The sequence below is a fragment of the Schistocerca americana genome, chromosome 2, assembly GCF_021461395.2.
Source record: "Schistocerca americana isolate TAMUIC-IGC-003095 chromosome 2, iqSchAmer2.1, whole genome shotgun sequence".
NCBI classification, from domain to species: Eukaryota; Metazoa; Arthropoda; class Insecta; order Orthoptera; family Acrididae; genus Schistocerca; species Schistocerca americana.
Window position 1 is genome coordinate 880,337,669 of NC_060120.1, and position 27,675 is coordinate 880,365,343.

Below are 27,675 nucleotides of genomic sequence, written 5' to 3' on the forward strand. Positions count from 1 at the left end.
ATTTCACACGTATTTGAATTTGAGGCAGGGAGTATTGGGTTGTCGGTACAGAGGCAGTAACAGCAGAATGAGGCGGTCATGACAGCTCAGTGACTTCAAACGTAGATCAGTCATTGGCTGTCACCAGAGTAACAGATCCATCAGGGACATTTCAACCGTTCTCAAGCTACCCAGGTCGTCTGTTGGCGATGAAACTGTGAAGTGGAAACACGAAGAAAGAACCAGCAGTCCAGACAGCATTGTGACTGTGCGTAGGGAATTAAAATGGATGGGGTACAATGATCGAGCAGCTCCTCATAAGCACACATTTGTGTAGCCAAAGATAAGCGGCGCTTGAGGTGGTGTAAAGAGCGACACATACGGACAGTGTGACTGTAAACGAGTGAATTGGAATGATGAATAACGCTACACCTGCGGCAATCCGATGGAAGGGTTTTGGTTTGGTGAATAGCTGGAGAATCTTACCTGCCATCATGCCAGCAGAGAAGTATGGAGGAATTGGTATGAGGGTGTTTTCTGTAGTTAGTGTGGTCCCCTCACTGCACTTAATAAAACGCTACTGTGGAAGGATATGAAGAAATTTAAAGCACTGTGTACCGCGTGCAATAGGGGAACAGTTCATTGGCAATTATTAAATGGTTCAAATGGATCTGAGCACTATGGGACTTAACTTCTGAGGTCATCAGTCCCCCAGAACTTAGAACTACTTAAACCTAACTAATCTAAGGACATCACACACATCCATGCCCGAGGCAGGATTCGAACCTGCGACCATAGCGGTCGCGCGGTTCCGGACTGTAGCGCCTAGAACCGTTCGGCCACCCCGGCCGGCGGCATTTATTATACGAGCATAATGCACCCTGTCATAAAGCAGCATCTGTGAGACAATGTTTTGTGGACAATAACACTCATGAAATGCCGGCCGCGGTGGTCTAGTGGTTCTAGGCGCGCAGTTCGGAACCGCGGGGCTGCTACGGTCGCAGGTTCGAATCCTGCCTCGGGCATGGATGTGTGTGATGTCCTTAGGTTAGTTAGGTTTAAGTAGTTCTAAGTTCTAGGGGACTGATGACCACAGAAGTTAAGTCCCATAGTGCTCAGAGCCATTTGAACCATTTTTTGAACTCATGAAATGGACGGAACTGGTCTGCCCAGAGTCCTACCTAAACCGAATGAAACACTTTGGCATGAGTTAGAACGTCGACTTCTATCCACACCACAGCCTTGGAATCACTATCTTCTCTGGTTTCTGCTCTTGAGGAAGAACGGTCTGCCGTTCCTCTATAGGCATTTAGAAACCTCGTCGAAAAAGCAGAGTTCAACGCGTCAAAAAGCGAAGGGTGAACACTCCCCAGAGTCATGTCCACTAATATGTGTCCGGATACTTTCTATCATGCAGTGTAGAAATCAGAGATCTTGGTTTCAATCGTTAGTCTATACTGGAATTTTTTTATCACTTTCGCATGTGACAACGATATTGTTCGTGTAAAAAACCTCAGATTGCATTGTGCTTCGGAGCACACGTTAAACTATAGGTCCACCTGCAACAGGTTAGCTAAGTAAGTTGGAAGGACGGAGGAAGGCATGGACATATCCCATCAGCTCAAAATGTTTCGAGACCAAGTTAATAAAATATGCAGAAACCTTAAGAAGTTGGTTTTAATGTTTTTGAATAGTCTCCACCCCTCCCCGCAACCCTCTCCATGCACTTGAATACAACGCAACACAAAACATCCATAAGGCATGTGACTCTGTCAGGAAACTGTGAAGTGTGTTCTCCAGACATGAACCATATCTAAAATGCCTAGGATGGGTTGAAAAGAGCTGTTTATGGACGACGTGATCCACCAAACACTCTGAGGACGAATCGCCGTTGAGGTGTGGGAGAATCTGGACCAACATTGCCTTGATGAAGTTGTGGATAGTATGCCACGACGGATACAGGCATGCATCAATGCAAGAGGACGTGCTACTGGGTATTAGAGGTACCGGCGTGTACAGCAATCTGGACGACCACCTCTGAAGGTCTCGCTGTGTGGAGGTACAACATGCCATGTGTGGTTTTCATGAGCAATAAAAAGGGTGGAAATGATATTTATGTTGATCTCTATTCCAATTTTCTGTACAGGTTCCGGAACTCTCGGAACCGAGGTGATACAAAACTTTCTTTGATATGTGTACATATGACATCAGGCCTTAGCGTGATCTTTAGTGTCTTGTACGCTTTTTCTTGAATATTTGAAGAAAGGTAATTTCTTTCTCTGGAAACTATTAGGAAAACATAGAGAATCAGTCTTTCAGATATGCTGTAACACTTCTGGCTCCATCGTCTACCTTGCGTATGCATCATAAGAACAGTGTAGTAGATTAGGTTGAAAGCGGGGGAACACTGAAATGTTTCATACAGAGAGGGAATATCCAACATTGGCAGCAAGTAACCTACACCGTGCTCTGTAATGAGAATCGCTCGAAGGGAGATGATATATTAACGGCAAAGAAACGTCTTCGTACGCTAATAACAAGCCTTTCAAGTACCTATTGACAACTGAATAAATTAATTAAGATTGAGCGAACAATGCAATTTCAAATGAACGGGTAATTAGTATTCGTAGCCACGTCATTTCACTGTGAGGAATAAGGGGCCCGTATACTTCCCAAGGGTTGTCAAGATGTGTCCTTGACATATTATACTTATACTTACCACACACAGCGCTGACTTCAGTATTATGAAGTACGCTGAACGCGATCAGAGACCAAAAAAATCAAATTTTTTATTATAAATATTTAGTGGGAAAGAAAGATAGCAGCAGTTATTAAAGAAAAGACTGAAGGCAGATAGAGGTAAATAGCAACGCACCTTAATCTTGTGACTGTGGTAATATCAGTTTATGACAGGTTTGAGGTAAGCATCATTTGTATGTTGAACTGTGTATTTAAATAGAAAGATGAGGAAACAGTGTAAGAACAAAGTTCTCTGATCTGAAGAACATTAATTAATTAATTAATTAATGGAACTGAGATCAGATTCCTGACCCAGTAAGTAAAATTCAACGGGAGTTAAATACAAAAGGACGTACAAAGTGTTCCTACCTGTAAAACGTTCGATGAGCAGTAAACAGAAAATACAAAGAAAACGATTTAATTACCGTTCAAAGCCTGTTTGACAACTTTTTAGAAGCCGCTGGAGATTGCTAGAAAGATTTTCTTGGATAGATCTTTGTAAATTAGGCTTTCTGCTTATATTATTGTAAATAATTCGCCTTTACAGAATGAGATCGCTGCCTGAGTAGCGAATAAGATCTTTGACTCTGTTTTAGCTGTGGTTGACGTGCTAGTCAGTCAGTTGGCCAGCGATGGGCCATTATTGTTTGAGGCTTTGTAGCGAGCTGTTGCGTTTTTCAGAGAATGACATCTGTTTGTGTGTGTGTGTGTGTGTGTGTGTGTAATCTGGGAGAAGCTATCTGGAATACTGTATTATGATGAAAACTCATCTATAATACTTTCTTGTTCTTTATATTGATGGAGAAGATTTTAGAGGAATTTTGAAGGGAATCGTTGTCCCTCAGTAAACTAATAACTTTCAGGACTAGGTTTAATCTGATGTCTTTGTTTTTAATTATGTCACGAAAAACTCAACTAACTGAAATGTTTGTAGTTTCTTTGTAATGAGAGAATTTTGTAAGTGTTGGTCTTCTTATGTTGTGTAGTTCTTTTGTAAATAATCAGAGTACGATTTGTCAAAAACGATTTACTTTAAAGTAAAACCCACGTCCGTGATTTATAGAAAAGTTTAGAACATTTTATCGTGTGTGCATTGCACCTTACGCCACACAAAGTCGCAGACTGGTTCTGACCAGCAAAAAGAAATACATTAGTAGTGAGAAGTTTATTTTCCTTTAGCTGCCGCATCTGCTGGTTTGTACTCGTATTTGCTTGTGAGAGCGTCACTACAACAGACACAAAACAGCATGCTGAGCAAGAGGTGAGTCACTTTTATTTCAGGGCAGATCTCCTCTTACATTCCTGAGCAAACAGTGTGTAGTAGGTGTCGTGCTAGCATGCAGATTATTTTTCAGTCAACAGTAGCCGGCCGGTGTGACCGAGCGGTTCTAGGCGCTTCAGTCCGAAACCGCGCGACCTGCTGCGGTCGCAGGTGCGAATGCTGCTTCGGGCATGGATGTGTGTGATGTCCGTAGGTAGTTAGGTTTAAGTGCTCAGAGTCATTTGAACCAGTCAACAGTACTGTTAATATCGAACATTTATTTTCATCTGAGTAGAACAGTAATTTATTTCTGTCGCTATTCCATGTCAAACAAATGGTTCAAATGGCGCTGAGCACTATGGGACTTAACATCTGAGGTCATCAGTCCCCTAGAACTTAGAACTACTTAAACCTAACTAACCTAAGGACATCACACACATTCATGCCCGAGGCAGGATTCCAACCTCCAACCTGCGACCGTAGTGGTCGCGCGGTTCCACACTGAAGCGGCTAGAACCGCTCGGTCACACCGGCTGGCCCCATGTCAAACTTTGCACTTCATGTCACGCAACGTTCCTAATGTACTTCGCTACTGAATTTCAGTTATATAATTTTCACTGAGCACGTAATTAGTTTCTTTTGGCATTTAATTAGATTCAGTTTCTTTATTTGAAATTTTGCATTTCATGAATTTTATTTCACGACACTGTTCACATAGGACCAACTAACAGCCAGCTTTGCTCAGCAATTGACTAAGAGACCTAAAGTACATGTTGCATGAGGAGATAGTTGCTGGAATCAACATATTCACTTTGCTCACATACAAATTATATTTTTTATAGAAAGCTTACACATTACAAGAGTTTTAACAAAAATTAAAATTTATCAGCGTATCACATTCGTCATTAGAGCTCATATTCAGGTGTTATCAAGAAGCTGGCACATAATTCAAGAGCTGTTAGACCCGAGTACCGAGAGTTGTTACCTAAGATTGTGTTACAATTCCGTTCGTCTAATACCTTCATGTATGTTGTTTTGTCAAAGGCGGCGTTGCTATAACTACAATGATTTTCTTTGTTATAAAATAACATTTGCGCCGGACTGTCACTAGTTTTATTTATTTTCCTCAGGATGTGTGTCGCGAAATAAATTCCACTTTTAAACGCGTTGTGCTGTACTATGATACTTTTAAACGTGATGTTTTGGATACGTGGACTGCTGTTCTATTCTGGTGAGGTTAATGTAATGTAAACACACGTAATTTTATAATTACTGGAGTAATGCCATTAATATGATTTTCTGTAATTTACATTTACATAATTGAAATAAAGTTGTTACAGGTTTTTACAAAGATATGAAACTTTTCTTAATACTTCCATGTCACATAAAACAAAACCATAAGAAAAATTTTTGTGTATACTTTCTAAAATACTATAACTTATGTATTTTCCCGCATAATATTCCATTCACCGAACCTTTTAGATGCATCTTTTAAATGATATCAGATTATAGGTCTTAGACTGACCGAACAGCTCTCAACGGTATACTGTAGTAACTAAGTGACTAAAATAGTTGCATGATACGCGGTAAACTAAATCGCACGCTAGACTACAGAAATACAACGTCACCATTGATGACACATTTGAAGAGCAGAAGAAAAGAAATCGGTTCGTGTTTGTTAAATGTAATGAAATTGCCCTGGCGTAAATAAAAAAGTAATATTGTATATTACTGACAAATTACTGACTTACGTTTCAGTTAGGTAAGACAATTCTAACGACTCCATTGCAGTCCACTAGGGACCGGTTGTCGGAGAAGTAATAGCTAAATTCGGATTTTAGTCAGAAGAGAAAATTTACCTACTTTTTAAGAACGAAGCGACTGACCCCCGTGAGCATCGAGACGAACAGCCAATGGAATTCTTAGAAGACTTCCCGACAAGCATGAGGACTAGGTAACCCCTTCACTGACAGCCTTAGAGGGATGAGGACATTTCCCACAAATCTGAGCGTAATTGGCATTCGTGGATGCTTTCACTGTACGGATTATTCAAAGGGTTACCGTGACTGGTCGTGAACTTGCCAAATTTGGTTATCAGTAGTTTCCGCAAGACTTCCTAATCGAAGAGAAAGTTGTCATTAGCTGTAAAAGGAGCTGAGCGAATGAGAATGCTCGTGTATAAGAAACAAGCTTATCACTCTGCAGCCAATGCCCAGTTGGCTATGCGGCTTAACAGTTCAACAAAATTTCCAGAACTGTGTGCTAACGTAGCTTTAATGTCAGAAACTTTTGCAGGGTCTAAGGGTCCTGGACGCATTGTTTCTAAGGCAGTATCGAGTTCCCCAGGCGGACTTTAACTTTAGGAGAGCGTGATTTTAAAGCAGGAGCTTCGCTACAGCACTGGCACATTAGTAGTTGACTCTACAGTTATTTAGCCCGAACTGGGTTTGTGTTGGTGGGTCTGACAAGTAATAGTTAACTGGACAGGTATTGCTCGAAGACAGATTTATCAAAGTGGGAATGTGACGTATCGGTTTTCGTTCAATTGAAATGGATTTTCGTATGACTATACGTACGTGTCTGCAGCCTGTATCGCAAAAACTTACTTTACTGGGACACTGAAGACGTCACAAACTGCCAGCTGGAGATTAAACGGCGATTGTCGGTGGTGTATGATACAGCACAGTTGTGGTTCAAATGGCTCAATGGCTCAGAGCACTATGGGACTTAACATCTGAGGTCATCAGCCCCCTAGAACTTAGAACTGCTTAAACCTAACTAACCTAAGAACATCACACACATCTAGGCCCGAGGCAGGATTCGAACCTGCGACCGTAGCGGTCACGCGGTTCCAGACTGAAGCGCCTAGAACCACTCGGCCACAGCGGCCGGCAGCACAGTTGTATAATTTTTAATTTCTCTACGTCAAAAGGATTGCCAACACTGCAGTCACCAGTAAAATCTGAATTCTTTTAACCTAGTATCGCCGGTGAATGCGACGTTGTCGACCGGTACCATAAACAAAAAAACTCCACCCAACCAGGCCATGAAAACCCTATGGTACCGACCGGCCGCTGTGTCATCCTCAGCCCGTAAACTCACCGCTCTCCCACCCGTATGTCAGTTTACGAGGCCGGAGCTGCTACTTTTCAGTCAAGTAGCTCCTCAGTTTGTCTCACAAGAGCTGAGTGCACCCCGCTTGCCAACAGCGCTCGGCAGACCGGATGGTACTCATCCAAGTGCTAGCCCAGCCCGACAGCACTGAACTTCGGAACCGGCGTTACCAGTTCGGCAAGGCCGTTGGCTACCGGTACCATAAACCGTTTCAATAATGCAACAGTGGAAAGCTTGATCCGAGTTGGCCATTAATTTTCCCTTCACCGATAGCGATACAGTATCGTGTAGCAGGATCGCATGTGTTGCAAAAATCACGAGCGCCTGGACTTGGGACAGACGGGATACTGTAACTGCGAGCGGCAACCACAGAGGGTTTGATGACTGTTACACAATAATGATTTCGGTAATGTAATACATTGCTAGACTGATACTTTACATGTACGTAGCCCTGAGGCGCAATTATTAGTCAGTGGATGCTGACGACAGTGTCAGTAGCTGAAGGACAGTTACACATTCGGTACACAAACCAACCTATGCCACATTATCAGCATAGCTGGTAGCATGAAATTAAAGCTTTTTTGTGGGGACCTCAGATTTCTGGCTGGACTGATGCTGCCTGTCACGATTTTCTCTTCTGTGCCAAACTCTTCTGCTCAGAGCAGAACTCGCTGCCAACGTTCTCCATTATTTTTGGATATATTCCAGTTTTTGTCTTCTCCTGAAATCTTTACCGTCTACAGATACCTATTTTACTATGCAAGTTATTCCCTAATGTATTAACACATATCCTATCATCCTGTCTCTTATTATTGTCAGAATTCTTCATAATATGTTCCTTTCCTTGTTGATCCTGCGGAGAACTACTCATTTCTATTCCACCAAATTTTCTATGTCTTTCAGTAGCACAACATCTCAGACGTTTCGATTCTCGTCTTCTCCGGTGTTCCCACAGTCCATGGTTCACCTCTACACAACGTTCTGGTCCAAACTTAACGTTCTCAAAAAACTTTTTCTGTACATTAAGGGCCATGTTTGATGCTGGCAGACTTCATTTGGCTAAGAACCACGTCTTCACCTGTACTAATGCTTTTCACCTTCTTCTTGACTCACCCTATCTGTGTTATTCTGCTTCAAGGGGAACAGAATTCGTTCATATCGTGGTCACCAATTTTGATGTTAAGTTTATTGTTAATCTAATTTCTTCCAATCTTCATTACTGTCAGCTTCCATTCTGTGCTCACTAGACTTCATTCCATTCAACAAGTCCTATAGTTCTTCTCGTTCCAACGGAAGATAGCAATGTCGTCAGCGAATCTTACCCTGAATTTTAATCACAGTCCTGAACATTTACTTCATTTCCGACATTGCTTCTACGATTTATTGTGTGTAGGGGTGAAAGACACGCTTTTTAATCCGATCACTTCGTTCCTGAACATCCATTCTTATTGTTCCGCCTTGGGGTCTAATACATATTGTTTGTAATGGCGGACAAAAAAACACTTGAGACATTCGCAACGGCACTCTAGTGGATTCTAGCAAACCTAGATTTACTTCTGCACAGATTCTACAACACACACAAAATATTAAATAAGTTTATTAAAACTTGAACAGTCTGAAATGCTTAACTTGGAAACAATTCATGTCCATAGGAATATTTATGTATTTGTTTCTGCGGATGAACGCTATGACTTTCGTCATTTGATACCATTACAGAATGAATCTCCCAAGATGCAGTTGACTATAAACTTCGATGCTGTTCTGACTTTTAATACTACGTAAGTACTCTTCCAGCAGCGGTGCCGTATCGAGCCTCTTGAGAGCGTGTCTACACCGACAGCTCTCATTCGTTGCTGCGTCAGGCAGCGACTGTCCTTACTTGTCGTTTTGTCGTGCGATACCAAGTTTGCCATTGGACCTCGTGCTTTGGACTCCACCACATTGTATACTGAAGAGACAAAGAAACTGGTACACCTGCCCAATACCGTGTAGGGTCCTCGCTCGAAACTGCCACAACACGACGTGGCATAAACTCGAGTAATGTCTGAAGTAGTGCTGGAGGGAACTGATACCACGAATACTGCAGGGCTGTCCATAAATCCGTAAAAGTACGACGGGGTGGAGATCTCTTCTGAACAGCACGTTGCAAGGCATCACAGATATGCTCAACAATGTTCATATCTGGGGAGTTTGTTGGCCAGCGGAAGTGTTTAAACTCAAAAGAGTGGACGTGTGGAGTGTCGCATTGTCCTGCTGGAATTGTCCAAGTCCATCGGAATGCACAATGGACATGAATGGCGTATCCAGACGTATCAGGAGTCCCCCACTACTCAAACTGCACACGCCCCACACCTTACAGAGCCTCCACAAGACTGACAGCGCCTTGCTGACATGCAGAGTCTATGGATTCATGAGGCTATCTCCATACCTGTACACGTCCATCCGCTAGATATAATCTGAAACGAGACTCGTCCGATCAGGAAACATGTTTCCTGTCATCAACAGTCCAATGTAGGTATTGACGGGCCCAGGCTAGGCGTAAAGCTTTGTGTCATGCAATCATCAATGGTACAAGAGTGGGCCTTCGGCACCGAAAGCCCATATTGATGATGTTTCGTTGAATGGTTTGCAAGCTGACATTTGGTGGCCGCGGTTCTAGGTGCTACAGTCTGGAACCGCGCGATCGCTACGGTCGCAGGTTCGAATCCTGCTTCGGGCATGGATGTGTGTGATGTCCTTAGGTTAGTTAGTTTTAAGTAGTTCTAAGTTCTAGGGGATTGATGACCACAGATGTAAGTCCCATAGTGCTCAGAGCCATTTGAACCATTTGAACTTGGTGGCCCAGCACTAAAATCTGCAGCAGTTTGCGGAAGGGTTGCATTTCTGCCACGTTGAACGATTCTCTTCAGTCGTCGTTGGTCACTTACTTGCAAGATCTTTTTCCGGATGCAGCGATGTCGGAGACTTGGTGTTTTACAGGATTCCTGATATTCACAGTACACTCGTGAAATAGTCGTACGGGAAAATGCCCACTTCATCGCTACCTCGGAGATGCTGTGTCCCATCGCTCGTACGCTGACTATAACACCACGTTCAGACTCACTTAATTCTTGATAACCTGACATTGTAGCAGCAATAACCGATCTAACAATTGTGTCAGACACTTGTCTTGTATAGGCGTTGCCGACCGTAGCGCCGTATTCTGCCTATTTACATACCTCTGTATTTGAACACGTATGCCTGTACCAGTTTCTTTGGCGCTTCAATGTATATTACCCAGAGTTAGTTATACCTTACGCTTTTTTTGAGAATTTCGAACATTGCTACTATTTTGCAATGCCAAACGCTTCTTCTAGGTTGACAACATGACCTATGAACATGTATTTTGTTAAGTTTTGCTGATTACAGTGAGATATTTATGACAAATTGTTCCGTGTGGAAAATGTCGTGAGGCGCAGTATAGCTTAAACCCAACTACCACATATGATCCCGCGCTAAGTTCTTGTGTGATCACGTGAACAACCATTTGTCGCCTCCCATTGGCTGCCCGCAGGACGCCCTTGTTAAGGAAAGTTACATTTCCTGCCCTCTTATCGGCCAACAGTCGAGAACAGGTATTCCAAAATAGCTTGAAAATAAGTTTTTGGCGTCAGTTCTCACGATAAAGTCGCTCTGGGCAAGAATGTGCTCTGAGACAGATATAAACTCAGTGCGACAGTGCGTTCTTATTCAAAATGGATTGTGTTTAATCATACCAGTGTATTTAACAAAACGTAGTGGCACACATTACACCATTGCAATAAAAGCATTGCCGAGTACCTGAAAAATTTAGTATGGTTCAGGGATTGAGAATCCTACGTCCTCATTAGAGTCACGATGTGTACCTTCAACAAACAGTGCGAATTCTTCTGCGAGAGGGACACAATTATTATACCCCGCCAGGTGAGTGCACAGAAATTTTGCGACATGTGCCTGAAATGAACACGTTCAACAGCAATGTCCACGTGATCTGTCAGGCTGTTACAGCTAATCCATATCACCAGGTTCAAGCCGACCGGTGTGGCCGAGCGGTTCTAGGCGCTTCAGTCTGGAACCGCGCGACCGCTACGGTCGCAGGTTCGAATCCTGCCTCGGGCATGGATGTGTGTGATGTCCTTAGGTTAGTTAGGTTTAAGTAGTTCTAAGTCCTAGGGGATTGATGGCCTCAGAAGTTAAGTCCCATAGTGCTCAGAGCCATTTTTGAACCAGGTTCAAGATCTCAAAACAATTACTTGGGGATCCTCTATCATCTGTAATATTTTGAACCTAAGGCGTCCAGGGAAGGGCGACAGATCACACAGATCAACATCATGTCACATGATCTGCACCCAGCTCGCTCGTGTATTGGCAAATCGCAGTGTTCGATCTCTGATCGTTAGAAATTGCCAGGAAATCTGATGAATCCCAAGTGACAGATTGCCAGTCTTTCATAATACGGTTGTCTGGTTCCGACTCGTTTTTCTAGTTGTTATTCGAAGTTGACTTTTAATAATTTTATTTCATTTTGCTATGTGCAGTGGCGTTAGAACTTTACGATAGAATATACGGTTACAGAAGGAACATGAACCTCTCTCAAAAGTTAAGATAAAGCGGAGTTGTAACAATTATTAAGAAGGGATAAATATCTAAAAACATTGATACCCTTCGATTTTGCAGTGAGCAGCATTTTGAAGCTTGTTTTGTAAAAGTAGAAATTCGTGGGAAGTCACAATTTACTGGGCTCCTGCTGGTGAATATTAGCAACTAGACGGGGTAATATTAAGAATGTAATATTAAGAGTTGAATGTTTAGGGCATACCTATTCAACAGCCATACAGAGGTCCCCTGTCATTTGATATATTATAACTCTCCGTCACAAAACTTACAACACGAGTTATGGAAACCAGAGTGCTGCTGTTGGTAGCATTTCTATAGTCACATCGAAATTGCGGAAACCACTATGTAGATATTTCTAGTTAAATTACAAGACTAATTAAAGAAAAAAGGAAATGTAGATTTTAAAATGCATGCAGAATCGATAGATGTACACAGCCCACTTGGCGTCAATGAAAAATGCAATGAACACTAATAACTGGTAGCATTTAACCGTTTCTTCTGTCCCACGCAAGACTCAACAATGCGTTTCTAGAGACAATGCTGTAATCATCAGGTAGTCAATGTGTTCTGTAACATATTCTACAGTTCCCAGAAAAAGTGCTGCAAAAATGGCAGTTCTACTTATTATTATTATTTTATTCTTTTAGAATATTAGACGACGTGCAGAGAGATCAATTAGCACTGCCGCTAAACATAGCATTTCATTTTTCATAGCAGAAACACACGGCACAGTGCCGTTCGAAATATTGGCTGAAACTGCACACTAAATCGCGATATTACCAGCGATCTGTGTCGCTCATATGTGTTGGGGGGGGGGGGGAGGCAGCAATGTTCGGACACCTCGTATAGTGTTGTTAATAATAATCAAATCGGTAACTAAGCATAAGGCATTTTAATTCAAATTCAATAATGCTACGTTCGATTCCAGTTCATGTTAAGCTTTACATTCTATGGAAGACGTACGACCATGATGACAACAGTTGCTGAAACATCGTAATGAATGAAATTACATTAAGCGATCTAGACGACATTATTCATAAGAAAAAGTAATACGTACAGTTTATGCGGTGACCCATAATTTACTAATCCTCTTAAAGCTACAGGTATGTAAACTAATTGTGTGTGAGGAGTGCATTGGGTGCGCTGGAGGAGTTCCTTGTGCTGTAAAGCTGCAACCTGTGACAAGGTCTTTGTGGGTCACACTATAATTGCTGCCGCGCCGCGCAGCATTTAGTGATAATTCGCAGCCTCGAAACACCGACTGAGTCCGCCTTCGGTAATTAACTGCTCAAAAGGAGATTTGAACCACACTCGTGAATTATTTAGTTTGTTTTTTATCTCTTCTTCTGAAAAAAATCACAAACCTCTGGCATAATAAACTTTCGCTCGCAGGAAGGCGCTGTGTAATATAGATAAGAAATTTCTGTGTTCGCAGTTCGGCTCCACGTCGTAAATTTTTGGTCAAATGCCGGGATGAAATCATAACAAGTGTTTCGTAATAATATGTAATTTAATTATCAATTTCTATTATACATTGGTTACACAGTGTAGTGTAATGGTTACATAATACATAAGTAAGTGTAGGATGTTGCTGCCCGCGGTAAGCCCGACGGGCCAGCAGCGTAGTCTCTTTGCGTTGTTTTTGCATATCTTCTTCCATTCTGCCTTAGTTCGTTCTCGAATTCGCTCGGCGCCATAATTTTTAGGCTTTCTGGATTCTTTTCGACCAGAGCTTTCCTGTGACGTGTTTTCTATCAGTCTTTCTGGATTCTTTTCGACCAGAGCTTTCCTGTGACGCGTTTTCTTCAGTCTGAGCATATTTACGAGTCATATGATGGTTCAAATGGCTCTGAGCACTATGGGACTTAACATCTGAGGTCATCAGTCCCCTAGAACTTAGAACTACTTAAACCTAACTAACCTAAGGATATCACACACATCCATGCTCGAGGCAGGATTCGAACCTGTGACCGTAGCGGTCGCGCAGTTCCAGACTGAAGCGCCTAGAACCGCTCGGCCACAGCGGCCGGCGAGTCATATGAGACGACATCTTTCATTACTTTGTAGTTTTCAATTTAATACCGATTTTCATTTATATTCCGGTGAATACTCCGCAAGCCACCATATGGTGCGTGGCGGAGGGTACGTGGTACCCCTGCTAGTCATTTCTTTTCCAGTTCCACTCGGAAATGAAGCGAGGCATACACGTCTGTCTATGTGCCTCAGTACGAACCCTATTTTCTTTTTTTTTAATCTTCGTTGTCCTTATGCGAAATATACGTAGGTGGCAGTCGAATCGTTCTGCAGTCAGCAAATGTCGGCACTCTAAATTTTCTCAATAGAGTTTCACGAAAAGAACGTCATCTTGCCTCCATAGCTTCTCATTTGATTTCGCGAAGTATCTCGGTAATATTTGCGTGTTGATCGATCTTACTAGTAACAAATCTCCAGCCCGACTCTGAACTGCTTCGGTGTCTTCAGTTAATCTAGACCTGGTGCATATCCCAAACTCGCGAGCAGTACCCAAGAATGAGTCGCACAGTGTCCTCTACAGGCGACCCACACTTTCGTAAAATTTTCCCAATAAATTGAAGTCGACCATTCGCCTTCCCTACTACAATCCTTACACGCTCCTTCCATTTCATATCGCTTTGCAGCGTTACACCCAGATATTTCAATGACGGGGCTGTGTCAATAAGCACTATACTAAGACCGTATTCAGACCTTAAGGGATTGTTTTTCCTGCTCATCTGCATTAACTTACATTTTTCTACATTTAGAAGAACTGCCAGTCATCACTCCAACTACAAATTTTGTCTGATTTATCCTGCGCCCTCCTACAGCCACTCAACGTCGACACCTTATCGTACAGCACGACATCATCAACTAACAGCCGCTGTTCATTCTGTCCGTCAGATCATTATGTACACAGAGAATAGAAGCGGTTCTGTCACACTTCTCTGGGTTACTCCTGACGATACCCTTGTCTTTTATCAACATTCGAAGTCCAGGACAACGCAATGGGTTCTTTTCCTTAAGAAGTCTTAGAGGGATTCACATATCTGGGAACGTAATCTGTATCTTCGGACCTTCATTAACGGTCGGCAATGCGGCACTGTGTGAAACGCTATCCGGAAATCTAGGACTATGGAATCTCCCTGTTGCCCTTCACCCATGGTTTGCACGATATTATGTGAGGAAATGTCAAGCTGAGTTTCGCACGAGCGATTCTTTCTAAATCCATGCTGATTTGTTGGCATAAGCTTTTCCGTCTCAAGAAAGTTTGTTGTATTCGCAATCACAATATGGTGAAGAATTTTGCTGTAAACCGTCTACACTGGTACGATGACGTCATAGGCAAAAAAATACTACGAACACACGTACAGACCATTGTGGGCTCAACAGTATACGCCTTGTAAGTCTCGTAGCTATTAGCGATTCAAATCTGGTGGTATTTTGTCACACAACAAAGTTGGACTGAGAAGCGAATGGACGTTTTCACAATGAAAGTAAACCTGCATTCTTGAGCGGCTGAGCGCCCTGTGTTTCCGATCGTGAACAGGGCGGTGAGGATCGGGTACACTGTAGGATCTACCAACATACCTCGAAGATTCACTTAAAGTTCAGACCGTGCATGCAGTGATAGCTCACGGTAAGATGGGTTCTCAGCCCTTGAAACTGGCCGCTGAATTGGCTTACACTACAGCGACATAATTCGGACAATCATCCACGACAGTGAGACAATACACTGAAGATCTGTCACGTACCGGATGGCTGTGTCGACCCGGACTGTACGCAATGTCTCCCCACGATCAGTTTGGCCTAAGGCGTCCACTATGAAAACTGTGGAAGCATAAGAGGTGGGTAAGGGAACATCTAGAATGGAACGTGAATCAACGGTGTCGGTTCCTCTACATCGAATGCAAAATAGTCAGACGCATGATACTGTTGGTAGAAGAAACGTGCTTTGGTACGAACTCGCCTGCACATTCAAGTACGCAGTCGCCGGGTTTCAGCAAGAAAGTGTGAGAGTCATGTTTTAGGCCCATATCATACACGGTTTTCGGACAACTCTCCTCGCATTCGAGGCTGATTTGGCGCCGTACATTACTGGAACAGGATGTTCCAGCCTATTTTTCACTCCTAAGATCTCGGCGACAGGGTCGCCTTTGACGACGATAATGCAAGAGCAGACTGCGCACAACTCGCGAACACGCGTCATTCAAGAGCCAAGAATCACGTGTGTTCATTAGCCAAGCTGTATCTGCTGACAAATTCTGTTGAGCATTCTTGCGACCAGTTGGAACTTCCAGAGTCGCAGGAAACTGCCTTAGGCTGCTTTCATTGTGGCAACAGCGTGGTTCAGTCTCTACAACGCGCGATTATTCGTGCGGTTGAGTTGCGCGGTTGAATCGCCGAGCACGCAACTGAACCGCGCAGCTGAAACTGAGTGGCGAGAACTGTCTGTGCGCTTGCCGAGCAAGTTACGGAAGGTGTCTGAGGAGAATACATTGCTTTTCGTTTTTTTTGTTGAAAAGGAAGTACAGACGTCAACGAAAGTATTGAATTTTCGCAGTTGCGGTGCAAATATTTTGCACATCTCCTCCCAAGCAATACATTTTTCAACCTTGCCTTCTACTGTTCCTGATCATATGGACGACATAGGAGACAATCCGAGCAACCCTCTTGTATTTTTTGCTATTGATGCTGTCATTTACCATCTTAAAGTCGTCAGATGTTCATAAACCAATCGCAACATGACGTAGACAAGGTATCTGTATGGTGCAAAAAACGGCAATTGACTCTAAATAATGAAAACTGTGAAGTCACCCACATGAGCACTAAAAGAAACCAGTCAGATGTCGTTTACACAAAAAACACACAAATCTAAAGGCTGTCGACACGTTTGATGTAGCGCCATTGCAACGATCCGCAACCAAGGGTCGTCGCGCAGCCCTTCCCATAACATGTGTTTATCTCGGGAAGTATGCGTTAAAGGACCTTTGTTTATTGGACTTACTTTTCTTGTCTCGATCAGTATTACCACCTCTCAAAGTATTGACACCTTTTTTTGAACACCCTGTTTAAGCCATGATTGTTGGGGTAATTTCACGCACAGAGACCGAGTGCATCATTTTACCCCACTTCAGTTTGACACTAATGGAGGTAGGTAGCTAAATGCAATTTAATGAACGCATATTTAACAAGTCAAAATAACACAGTGAATCATTTTTATCAGAATGGGTCCCTCTGTTCAGATGAGGATGTATATCCGTAAAACATAGAGCGCTTCTTGGATGGCGGGTGAATAAGAAATGCCGTCAGTGCTGTTCATAACGGAAATTCTGACAGAGCGCCACCCGACAAAGTAGGCCAGAGGCAAAGGTGTATGCGTAGTATGTGGTGAATTTGACAAAGACAGCGATAAATGGTACCTGTGTATTTCTTGTGCTTTTGGTATCATTCTGAATAGAGTGGGTGGGACAGCCCTGAAAACTGTAACTGTGACTCCTGTCGGAAGAAGCATTAGTTGTTCTTCAGATATGCAAGAGACCAGTCACTCGAATTTTCTTTATTTCTGTCACTATTTTGTCAGAAAATTATTTTTTATGTCTATTCCTTAGTTAACTAAGCTGATATTTTCGCCATTTACCGTTTGAGAACTATGTTGTTCAGTGCTTTGCTTAATAAAAGTAATATTCAAAACATATATTTTGTACTGTACCCGGTATGTCGGGTAAAATGACACAGTCCGATGATGTTACACTTACCAGTTTCTTTTCTAAAGCATGGAGTTGTACATTTATAGTTTTAAGATATGTTACAGTAAACCAATGTGGCCAATACTCTACGTAAATTGGAGCCTCTAGGTGTTATATAATAAAGATTATAATCAAAATCCCTTAGGTGCGCAACCACCCCATTTTCCGCTAACCGTTTTTTAATAGTGTAGAGTAACGAACTGTTCATCTCCCACTTGCGAAGCCATTTTATTCTACCGTGACTGGACGCTGTACTATTCCTGGCAAGCTAGATTAAGATGCCAGAAATTTCTATGGAGGTAATTAATATTTTGTAGAACTCACCCACGGCGCTGGTCAGGGATCAATCTCTTTACGGCAGCCATCCATGACGGAATTTTCTGGAAAGAAATTCACAAATCGTTAAATACTATCTAATGTTTTTTCGCTGTTTGAAACTTTTCTTTAATTATGCTACAGCTTCTCTTATCACACACCCGCCCTCAGCCCTTCCTGTACAGCCACATATAGTAACTTAAAAGTTATATATGGAGAACTGCAATATTCACATTACCATCATCAACTGTAATACGCACAGTTCGTCATTAAAATTGTACGAATGTCAAATAGGAACGCCATCGGTGTGATTTCAGGTCATCTATGGAAATGATTCAGGGAGGCATTACGTCACAGACATTCGGTATCTTCGAGTGTTAGCTCTCATGATAGTATCGTGACACCATTTTCAATAAGAAAATGCTCTTTCCACACACATATTGTCTGAACTGCATGCTTGATGTTAACGTACGCTGTTTATAACATATATAATAAAAACTAAAGTCACACACGAGAGGGATGATTTTTTTATTTGATGTAGAAAATGTTAGAATAATAAAATTTATTAGATTTGCCATCAGACACAATACTTTCATCATTAACATTTTTGAAAGTAAAGTCCTGGGAAGGGAAGGAAGAGGATGGACCACGAAGAAATATTTGGAAGAAATCGAGAAGAGAACAGAATGTGACAGTTACATGTAACGATGAACAGCTAATGACAGAAGAAAGTTGTTGCATTCACAAGATTTTAGGCTTTAGACTATGTGATGTAAAATTACATATATTATTATTATAAAAAATAAATGAATTAGTCGTATTTTTACACACTGTAAAGAAAATATGAGAATTTTAAATATCTCCTTTGCATAACGACAGGCTTTTACACCACATATTCCCGATCACTCCCTTACTCTCCTTCGTGACACTATGTACCCTCCCTCCCATTTACTACCCATCATTGTCGATTTATATGCTTTTGCAGTACGAATTGATGTTGGTAATATGTGCATCCCGAAAGAAAGGCTAGCAGACTTTCAAGGCTGCGTGGTGCTGTTGGAATTTCTTTATTGTACAACTCTTGGATGATAACTTTCATCTAAGGAATCTTGAACCATCGCCAGCTGTGAACACTAATGTATTACTGACATGAAACTTGCTAGCAGATTAAAACTGTGAACCAGATCGAGACTCGAATTCTGGACCTTTGTGATGTCCTACATTCTGGTAATACCAGAATGAAGAATTTTAGTAAATTATTTATCTTTTTGTTTATTTATTTAAACGGGTACTTACTATTTTGTATCCACGTTTGGAAATGTTCATTATATACGATCAAAACTAGACATTAATCATCGTTCTTACAAAATACCAGGTCTTTCAACTATTATTGCACGAATAATACGTAAATGTTTTATATTCTCATTAGTTCCTGTTCACGAGTTAGATAAATTTATAGCCATATGATGTTACGATCAAAAAAATACCGTTCGACAGTAAAGAACGACAGTGGAAGCAGACTGGTTACGAAGCTGGCAGGACGCAGTAAGTGTCCGGTACGAGCAATCGTAAACGTTGATCCGTTAGTATTACTCTTCCATAGGCAGTTATGAGCCAGACAAAGTTATACATGAGCAGCTTGTGGAATGGAAAAAAGAGACTGCAATACCAGCGCTGGTTCACATTCTACAGCTCATAAACATCAATTAAAGACATACAGCTCGTCAACATAATTTAAAGACAAAGTATAAGTTTCCGCCAGTACTGTATCAGGACGTGCCTAAGTGAAATTATTGAACCGTTGGAGTTGCTGTAAGGAATTTCCATAACAATCTTTCTTTATCCTGAAGCAGCGAACACGTAAAAGGATACTTACCTGCTGCGAAAAATAAACGCTTTTGTTTTTTCAACATAAAGTTCTCAACAGTCCTCAGCAGTGCAATTTGAAAAAATCTCGCCACTCTAAAATTCATTCAATTTAAGTATGCATAGTTTAATTTCGAATGTGATATGTTATTTTAATTACTTATAAGCATAAATATTTTCCCTTCTTTCCTGTGCTATGTTTATGAAAACAGTGTCGAATATGGGTTACCTTGTTTGTCCCTGAGCGACAGTGGTTAGCATCGAAATGTACTCGTAGGTAAACAAATTAAGTAAGGTAATTTTGGTTCCGAATACTCTAAAGCGAGGTGTTGAGTGAAGTATATGTTGAATAGAGATAACCTTGTCCATGTCACAGTAATTAAATTTTCCTGTGATAAAACATTGACCGAATAAAAAATGTTGGATGTCAATATTACTTCATACAAGTACACATCATGGGCGAATATGTAAACGATTAGAGTTGCAGTTCTGTACATCAGGTAGAATGACCACCAGAGTGCGTTAGTGTTGTTCATGTTTTGTGTTGTTACCAGGCTCCGAAGGGTATATAAGAAGCATGAACAACGTCAGATGATGAGTGATCATTATGAAGGACAGAGAGATGCCGCGTACTCGTGTGAGATAGCATTATCAGCACCTCACAGCGTGAAAGCTGTTTCATTCTGGGTCTAGAAATGGCTGGATGGCCGAATCGTGCAATATCCATATTGTTGAGGCATTCAGATGTGACGTTGATCCGATGTTGGAATAAATGGGATCGTGAAGGAAGGTGTACTCATCATCAAAGTTCTGGTCAGCCATGTCTGACCACTAGAAGTGAGGATCATCGTATCATGCACCAAGTACATTGTAACCCCTGCCAGTCCACCCCAGCCATCTGGCATCAAGTAATAGACTCCCTGCAACATTCTGTCATCCCACACTCTAATCGGAGGCTAGCTGCAGCCAGACTAGGAAATTACCGTCCCGTATATCTGCTGCCGTTAATACTTTACCACAAACGGCAGCGTTTGGAGTGGAGCGAAAATCGGAGGTGAATGGTGACTAGTAGTGTTTAGTGATCAATCGCGGTTCTGCATTACTGTAGGTGGCCATCTTCGAGATTATGGCCGCCACCTGAGAAGAGGTCTCCAACTCCCAAAGTTTTGGAAAGCCGTAACGGTGTTACTCCTGGTGTCATGGTGTGTAGAGCTATAAAGTATGGTTTCAGGTTACGTTGGTAGTGACTGAGGGGGAACTACACTACTGGCCATTAAAACTGCTACACCAAGAAGAAATGCAGATGATAAACGGGTATTCATTGGACAAATATATTATACTAGAACTGACAAGTGATTATATTTTCACGCAATTTGGGTGCATAGATCCTGAGAAATCAGTACCCAGAACAACCACCTCTGGCCGTAATAACGGCCTTGATACGCCTGGGCATTGAGTCAAACAGAGCTTGGATGGCGTGTACAGGAACAGCTGCCCATGCAGCTTCAACACGATACCACAGTTCATCAAGAGTAGTGACTGGCTTATTGTGACGAGCCAGCTGCTCGGCTATCATCGACCAGACGTTTTGAGTTGGTGAGAGATCTGGAGAATGTGCTGGCCAGGGCAGCAGTCGATCATTTTCTGTATCCAGAAAGGTCCGTACAGGACCTGCAAAATGCGGTCGTGCATTATCCTGCTGAAATGTAGGGTTTCGCAGGGATAGAATGAAGGGTAGAGCCACGGGTCGTAACACATCTGAAATGTAACGTCCACTGTTGAAAGTGCCGTCAATGGGAACAAGAGGTGGCCGAGACGTGTAACCTATTGCACCCCATACCATCACGCCCGGTTATACGCCAGTATGGGCGATGACGAATACACGCTTCCAATGTGCGTTCACCGCAGTGTCGCCAAACACGGATTGGACCATCATGATGCTGTAAACAGAACTTGGATTCATCCGAAAAATGACGTTTTGGCATTCGTGCACCCAGGTTCGTCGTTGAGTATACCATCGCAGGCGCTCCTGTCTAAGATGCAGCGTCAAGGGTAACCACAGCCATGGTCTCCGAGCTGATAGTCCATGCTGCTGCAAACGTCGTCGAACTGTTCGTGCAGATGGTTGTTGTCTTGTAAACGTCCCCATCTGTCGACTCAGGGATCGAGACGTGGCTGCACGATCCGTTACAGCCATGCGGATAAGATGCCTGTCATCTCGACTGCTAGTGATACGAGGCCGTTGGGATCCAGCACGGCGTTCCGTATTACCCTCCTGAACCCACCGATTCCATATTCTGCTGACAGTCATTAGATCTCGACCAACGCGAGCAGCAATGTCGCGATACAATAAACCGCAATCGCGGTAGGCTACAATCCGACCTTTATCAAAGTCGGAAACGTGATGGTACGCATTTCTCCTCCTTACACGAGGCATCACAACAACGTTTCACCAGGCAACGCCGGTCAACTGCTGTTTGTGTATGAGAAATCGGTTGGAAACTTATCTCGTGTCAGCACATTGTAGGTGTTGCCACCGGTGCCAACCTTGTGTGAATGCTGTGAAAAGCTAATCATTTGCATATCACAGCATCTTCTTCCTGTAGGTTAAATTCCGCGTCTGTAGCACGTCATCTTCGTGTTGTAGCTATTTTAATGGCCAGGTAGTGTATGACGGAAGAGCGGCACGTCACAGACATCCTGTGTCCTCACGTATTACCTCACTTCCAACAGTTCAAATGGTTCAAATGGCTCTGATCACAATGGGACTTAACATCTGTGGTCACCAGTCCTCTAGAACTTAGACCTACTTAAACCTAACTAACCTAAGGACATCACACACATCCTTGCCCGAGGCAGGATTCTAACCTGTGACGGTAGCAGACGCGCGGTTCCTGACTGAAGCGCCTAGAACCCTTCGGTTATCATGGCGCCATTTTTCAACAGGACGATGTTGACACGTTTTTCTACGAACTGCATAATGTTGAGGTATTCCCGTGCTCTGCCAAATCCGCAGATCTGCCCCTATAGAACATGAGGGACCAGTTCAGATGTTTAACTCTGTTTCAGTGTCAGTATTTAGGTTATAAAGGACTAGATGCAAGAGTTGTGGATCAGCTTGCCCCTGGAGAAGATGCCACGCTTTATGGCACCGAATCAGTGCAAGCATCCACGCCAAGAGGGTGCTTAATGTCATACTCACCAGTGGGCTCATATTGAAATGTTCTTTTTAAACTGGACTCGATACTATAACCACCGAAACAACATCACATACTTTCTCAACCTGTGAAGTCCATGTCGATTCGTCCTGCGCTTCTGGGTGCTTCACTTTTTTGCCAGGTATTGCATATAATTAATTACAAGCCATAGTTCCAAGAAGTTCAATAAGGACAGGAAGTCTCAGATCCACGAAAGTATATTACAATAAGGCGAGACAGTCCAGAATTTAAAGCAGTTTTGATAACAGTTCTTGAGCTGTTTGTGAATTAATGCTACGTTTTTAATCAATGTGTTTGAAACAACATTTGGCGTCACAAACTGGTGACCGTTTGCATGTCAGGCTACTGTGTAGCGAAACCGGCTCTGATAAGATTACTCTACCGAATTTTGACTGTGAATGTTCTTATTGATATCCTTCTCCCATGTTTTCTGAATCTCAAGCATACTGATATATCATTGAAGACATAACAGTTTCTGACTAGTTGAGAAGGCATGAATACCGAGAGCTACTTTGGAAGTAGCAATGTGGCCCGGTAGTAAAGCCAGCACGCCTGCATGGTCTTGGCGTATGTCCCATTTGAACGACACAAAGCAGTCTAGTCTGTTCCTACCTGTGTTTTGTATTGGCCTTCAGCGAGCGACTGTTGCTGTTGCTTCCACTTTTTTTCTATTGAAGACTGATTTCGAAACTTGCTTGCAAGTTGTTTTCTGATGTCATTTTCATGCAACTGCTTACAAAAGAATGGTGTGATTCTGGCTTCAATTTGTAATATTTGCCAGCAACTTTTTCAGATCATTGGTGTGTCTTTGCTTGTGTTCAGACTTAATGAGGTAGTTAGCTTTCGATGTACGTGATACAGAGTTGAGTTTTAGTTAATCCATACGGGTAGTCGGCGTGCTGAATACATCATACTCATGTTCATATAAATGTTCCAATGGATTTCTAATGTGTCTAGCAATTTTCTTTTTTCAATTATCTCTTATGTGGTGACCCTGTACGCTGTGTGGAATATGTACAGACAACTGCATTCCTTCTTGTATCAGTGATTGCGGTTTGAGTCGCAATTATTACGAACTGAACTGAAGCTTCTATGATTTATTTACATTCCACTGCCACCGATGAATTCATGTTTAAAGCTACGACTACTAACATGACATTCTATGCATTTTGCACTTTATGCTTTAAATATGAATTCTCATTCGTATTCTTCCTTTAGCAGATATGTTAGTCGGTGCGAGGTAACGCTTATCACACACAGCACTGAGACTTGTTCCGACTGAAAATACCTCTTTAAATTTTTTCATCGATCTTTTAGTTACCTGCACACACTATTTCTTTACATTTGTTAATAATTTATTATTTTGCAGGTTTTTGTTTACTGGCGTAAATAGAGACACTAATGTACGAATATTTCTTCCTATAAATTTGCATGTAATTATCGTAATGCAATTGTTGATTAGGCAACCAATGACGTTATTTTACTGCTGCGCATTAGTGCACAGCAACTTGGTATACCCTCTCGATATGGACTATTTATCTTCATATAAATTCATTTTTTAAAATTAGTTATCACTACGATCACTTTCCAAGTAGTTCAGTACAGTACTTTTCACTGACAGACAACTTACAGCTGCTTTCTTTTCAGAAATATTAAAATAATCAGTCATAGTTCACTCTAATTGTAAAATAATTCATTCTGTCGTACTGCTTCAAGACCAGAGGTTAATCTGCTGTGGTAGTTTTACATTATATTTTCATTCAGTATAAAATTTTATATTTCATGAAAAATATCTTCAATAAAATTTACTACGCGGACTTCACAGTTTCAAATAATTTTATTGCACATCGTGATATACAAGAAATTGCCACGTAGTAAAACTAAGCGACTCAGCTACCACAAAACACCGGGACTATTGCTGTACAACGTTTCATTTCGAAAACATGCGTATTTAGTTAATGTCACTCTCAATACACTTTCCTCCTCCAACCCTACGATGCTGCATGTGAATTTTCCATTGATGGAAACAATGCTGGTAGTCTTTCACAGTCAGCTCCTTATCGACGCGTGCCGCTGTTTCTTTCACTGCTGCAACGGAATGATATCTTGTTCCTTTCAGTGCAGATTGATTAAGGGGAATAGACAAAAGTCACGTGGTGCTAGGTCAGGCGAATAAGGTGGGTTTTATATCAGTGGGATGCTATACTTCGCTAGAAACCTTTCAACAGACAATGCGGTATGAGCCGGTGCGTTTTCTTCATGCAGAACCCATGGCTTGTTCTTCCACAATTCGGGCTTTTTTTCTCATTTTCTCACGTAGTTGAGCAAGAACTTCAAGGTAGTAATATTCATTAATAGTTTGGAATTCAGAAACCCAGGGTAGATACTAAATTCCATGAAAATCGAAAACAATAATCATCATCGCTTTCAATATTGATTCGTTCATTAAAGCTTTTTCGCTCTCGGTGAAGCTGGGCCTTTCCATTACATTGACTGACGCTTAGTTTCTCGATCATAAGTGAAAAACCAAGATTTGTCATATGTTGTCACTGTTTCCCAGAAATACGGATCCTTTTCAGTGGTATTCAAAGTGTCAGTAAGAACATTTTCACGCACTTCTTTTTGTTTGAGGGTGATAATTTTCGGCACCAGTATCTCATGTTAAATTGGTTACTTAAAATTTGCCTTGCGCGTTCTTTGTCAATTCCTACAGTTTCAGCAATCGCTCGAATAGTCAAGCGAAGGTCAGATTGAATCATATTATCTACTTTTTCGATATTTTCATTCGTTTTTGACGTTGAAGAGAGTTCCAGGTGTGAGTCATCTTCAACGTCTTCTCGGCCATCTCAGAAACGCTTGAGCTGCACCAAAACTCACATAGTGATAAGCAGTCTTCGGGATACACTTCTTTTAGTAAAGGTTTCACTACCTAGTTTTCCGCGTTTCATGAGAAACTTAATGACAATTCGTTGTTCTATTAACACCACTTATCATTTTTCCGGGAAACAAAGTAACATCTCTTACACAAACGAAGGCCATGACCACAATGATTGGTCTACAGACACCAGAGATGCTACGTTCGACTAAGAAGGCTCCATACTTCGCAGCTGTTTGTCGTTCATCTTTGGCACACTCGTACTTCCTCTGCGATAGCATTAGTCCCATTGTTTTATAGCCACACCTCGTAAATGTGGAAGTAATCTTGGCTACATGAAAACTTAATACAGCATGAACATTAAAATTTTACAAATTCATTTGTTTCATTACTGTAAACTGTAGCATAGAGGATGTCGTGTAACCTCGAGCTGCTTCTTGCGGTAGACGATCGTTGATCCAGTGATAATTTTATCCTGTGACGGGAAATTCCCGTGGACCATGAGGAAATAGCTATCAGCTCTTGGCCAACTTTTGCGTCACTCAGGTAACAAAGAAAACACAAAACAAACAAACTGTAAATTTTCATATTAAATTGTTACTGCTGCAAAAACCATTAACATGCATATGTAAGATATAATACTGGGCGCCTTACGACATGCCGTGGAGGCGAAATAGTTCCGCAGTCGTGCAGCCTAAATTCTGATTACTACAGAAGCACAACTGCAGCGGTACTAACTTCTTTCGGAACCGCAGCAGCAGAAACATATTGTTATTCGTTGCATACTTCACAGGTTAGGAGGTAAGAGACGGTGCGGAGATTACGAGAATTCTTGCTGTTTACCATATCGTGTTCGACGTGATTGCTTTGAATCTTTATATTTCAGATGTTGTACAGAAAGGTATTAGCTTATCAGACGGAGCCGAGCATGCTCACTGCACATGATTCACCTATAAGGTTGCTCGTATATACTAGACGTTTTCTGAGCCAGATTATGAAACTGCTGGATGTAACTTTGATCACAAAATTAACTCAAGTATTCATTCGTTCCCACAATTTTTTCGCTCAAAGTAAGCACTAACTACTCTTCAATATGCTTTTCAAATATGTTCAGACTGTGTTATGTATTAGTTGTTGGGTCAAAAATTTTAGCAAAACGGTGCACGCATTCAGGGAATTTTTTTCAGATGAAATACTTTCAGCTAATCAGAGCAATACACAAAAGAGTAGCTGACTTATCATATTTAACTCAAAAACGTGATGCACCTAGCAAACAAAAGCGCAAAAAATATAAATCACGAAAATCCCACGAATATCTTTGTAAACTAAGCCAAACAAATAGTAATGTTGCCAAAATATAATTGAAAAAGTATGCGCGTTGTCGCAGCATCGGAAATGTTCAAGAACGTAAACATTAACGTGAATAATAAGTTCCAGCATTGTACAGCTGTCAGATTTAGAACTCCCAGTTTTTTGGACCTTGCAGGAACTACAAATAAGTTACTTTGTTCTGACCGGTCGGAGCCAGAAACAATGATGGACGCGAGATAGTGTACCTCTTACCATAGACTCTATACAAATTATACACATGCTCTCTACAAATACTCTATACAAATGCTCTCTTTACAAATACTCTATACAAATACTACGGCACTACAACCTGGCAGTCGGCGGCAGCAGAAACGAAATAGGACTTGACCGCCTGAGGGACGAGGAGCGGTGCAGGGAACAAACGAGTTCCGACTTCCTCTCCCAGGCCTACCAGTCCACACTTCTGTGCCTAACTGACACACACTAATAGAGATCACCGACCCAGAATCGTACACCTGGCCGACCAGGATTAATCTCTTCACCCATTCGAAAATTAGATAATTACTTGAATAATAATACATTTTTAATATAAAACGTTTT

At 41.8% G+C, this 27,675-nt stretch overlaps 1 protein-coding gene across 2 annotated transcripts in view; it reads right to left on the reverse strand.

Moving 5' to 3' along the window:
- Positions 1-27,675, reverse strand: part of LOC124594795 (lactosylceramide 4-alpha-galactosyltransferase-like) — a 463,646-nt gene that overhangs the window by 170,458 nt on the left and 265,513 nt on the right. For both annotated transcript variants that reach the window (XM_047133215.1, XM_047133214.1), the window contains exon 2: positions 17,815-17,870. In XM_047133215.1, coding sequence (XP_046989171.1) covers positions 17,815-17,855 — 41 coding nt within the window. In that variant the 5' untranslated portion in view covers positions 17,856-17,870. The remainder of the gene's footprint in view (positions 1-17,814; positions 17,871-27,675) is intronic.